The 1,617-nt window shown below is 67.0% G+C and overlaps 2 protein-coding genes across 2 annotated transcripts in view; both read left to right on the forward strand.

Moving 5' to 3' along the window:
* Positions 1-1,269, forward strand: part of CGN (cingulin) — a 5,854-nt gene extending 4,585 nt beyond the window's left edge. Inside the window, 4 exon segments of the mRNA XM_009891683.1 lie at positions 429-547; positions 639-747; positions 869-1,032; positions 1,128-1,269. Of these exon segments, the coding sequence (XP_009889985.1) occupies positions 429-547; positions 639-747; positions 869-1,032; positions 1,128-1,269 (534 nt within the window).
* A 238-nt stretch (positions 1,270-1,507) lies between these two features.
* Positions 1,508-1,617, forward strand: part of TUFT1 (tuftelin 1) — a 16,526-nt gene continuing 16,416 nt past the window's right edge. Inside the window, exon 1 of the mRNA XM_009891685.1 lies at positions 1,508-1,577. Within this exon, the coding sequence (XP_009889987.1) occupies positions 1,508-1,577 (70 nt within the window). The remainder of the gene's footprint in view (positions 1,578-1,617) is intronic.

A 1,617-nucleotide genomic window follows, 5' to 3' on the forward strand; every position in this document is an offset into this window, starting at 1 on the left:
GGGCCCGGGCCCGGCGGGCAGCCGCCGTCGTTACCGCTGCCTGGTTGACGATGTTGGGGCGCTGCCGCTGTGCAGGACGGGGAGAGGAGCTGGTTTTGCTGCTGCTGTTGGGGAATTTTTTGGCCAACGAAGGCATTTGAGAGCAGGAACCGGGGAGCTGAGGGTGATGGGTGTCGCGGAGCCGGCGGAGGCTCTTGCGCCCCGTGGTCCCCGGCACATCCCGGTCCTGCCTCGTGCCCCGGCTGGTGCCAGCACGGCTAATTGCCGTTATATAACCCGGCTCGTTAGTCTCCTCCTTGGGAAAGAGGTTCTGGGCCCTGACTCGGGGTTTACATAAGGCAGGCTCTCAGCCTTTCCCACCCGGGCTGGCAGTCCTGCTGGGGGGCGACGCGGACGGTTTTGGGGTCTTTTTTGTCCTCTCCCTGCAGAACAAGGAGCTGAAGAGCCGCCTGGCCAGCTCGGAGGGGCTGCAGAAACCCAGCAGCAACCTCTGGCAGCTGGAGGCGCGGGTGGAGGAGCTGCAGGACAGGCTGCAGGCGGAGGAGAGGTACCGGCCATGGAGACCCCCGCTTTGGGGGGTGCTTTTGGCCTCGCCGGGTGCCGGCCCGGCTTGCCCACGACGCGTTGCTTCGTCGTAGGGAGAAGAACGTCCTGCTGTCCTCCAACCGCAAGCTGGAGAGGAAGGTGAAGGAGCTGACCATCCAGATCGACGACGAGCGGCAGCACGTCAGCGACCAGAAGGACCAGGTGGGTGGTGGACGGGACCCTCGGAGATGCTGAGCGGCTTCGGGACCCACCTAAGGGACCTTTGGGTGCTCGTCCCGCGCCGGCGGGGAATTCCCATGGGAATTGCTCCGTCTCCTTGCAGCTGAGCCTGCGGGTGAAGGCCCTGAAGCGTCAAGTGGACGAGGCGGAGGAGGAGATCGAGCGGCTGGAGGGTGCCCGCAAGAAGGCGCAGCGGGACCTGGAGGAGCAGCACGAGCTCAACGAGCAGCTGCAGAACCGCATCAAAGCGCTGGAGAAGGAGGCTTGGTAGGGGACGCCGGGGTCCCAGCCCCGTCCGTGGGCCGGAGGGGGGTCCCAGCCCTGTCCACGGGTGAGGGCTGACCCCTCTTCTCCATCCCCAGGCGCAAAGCCGCCCGCTCGGCCACCGATTCCTCCCTGCAAGAGGACCAGCTCAGCTCGGACGAGGAGTTCGACAGCGCCTACGGGCCCTCCTCCATCGCCTCGCTGCTCAACGAGGCCAACCTCCAGACCAGCTCCTGCTGACGCCCGTCCCCGCCGCTGCGTCCGCTCCATCCCGGAGCAGAGCCGCAGCCCCGGAGCCAGGCGAGGGACCAGCCGCAGCCGCTGGACGCAAAGACTCTTCTCATACCAAGGACATGAAGGAAGGTGCCGCTCAGAGAGCGGTGGGATGGGGAACCCCCCCGGGCGCTGTCTCTTCGCCTCTTCATCTTCATACGGGTCTCAGGGTGCGTCTGCACCGTAGCTTTTTGCCAGGGGCGAGATGCTCACCGTGGCCAGTGTCCCCCTTGGTGACCGGGTCCTGCCGGGACGCGGTGGCCCCGGGGTCCAAGGCAACGCCCCGGGGGATCGGGCCCCCCCGGGAGCCGATGA

Source organism: Charadrius vociferus, unplaced genomic scaffold (genome assembly GCF_000708025.1).
Source record: "Charadrius vociferus isolate BGI_N301 unplaced genomic scaffold, ASM70802v2 scaffold2359, whole genome shotgun sequence".
Classification (NCBI taxonomy): Eukaryota; Metazoa; Chordata; class Aves; order Charadriiformes; family Charadriidae; genus Charadrius; species Charadrius vociferus.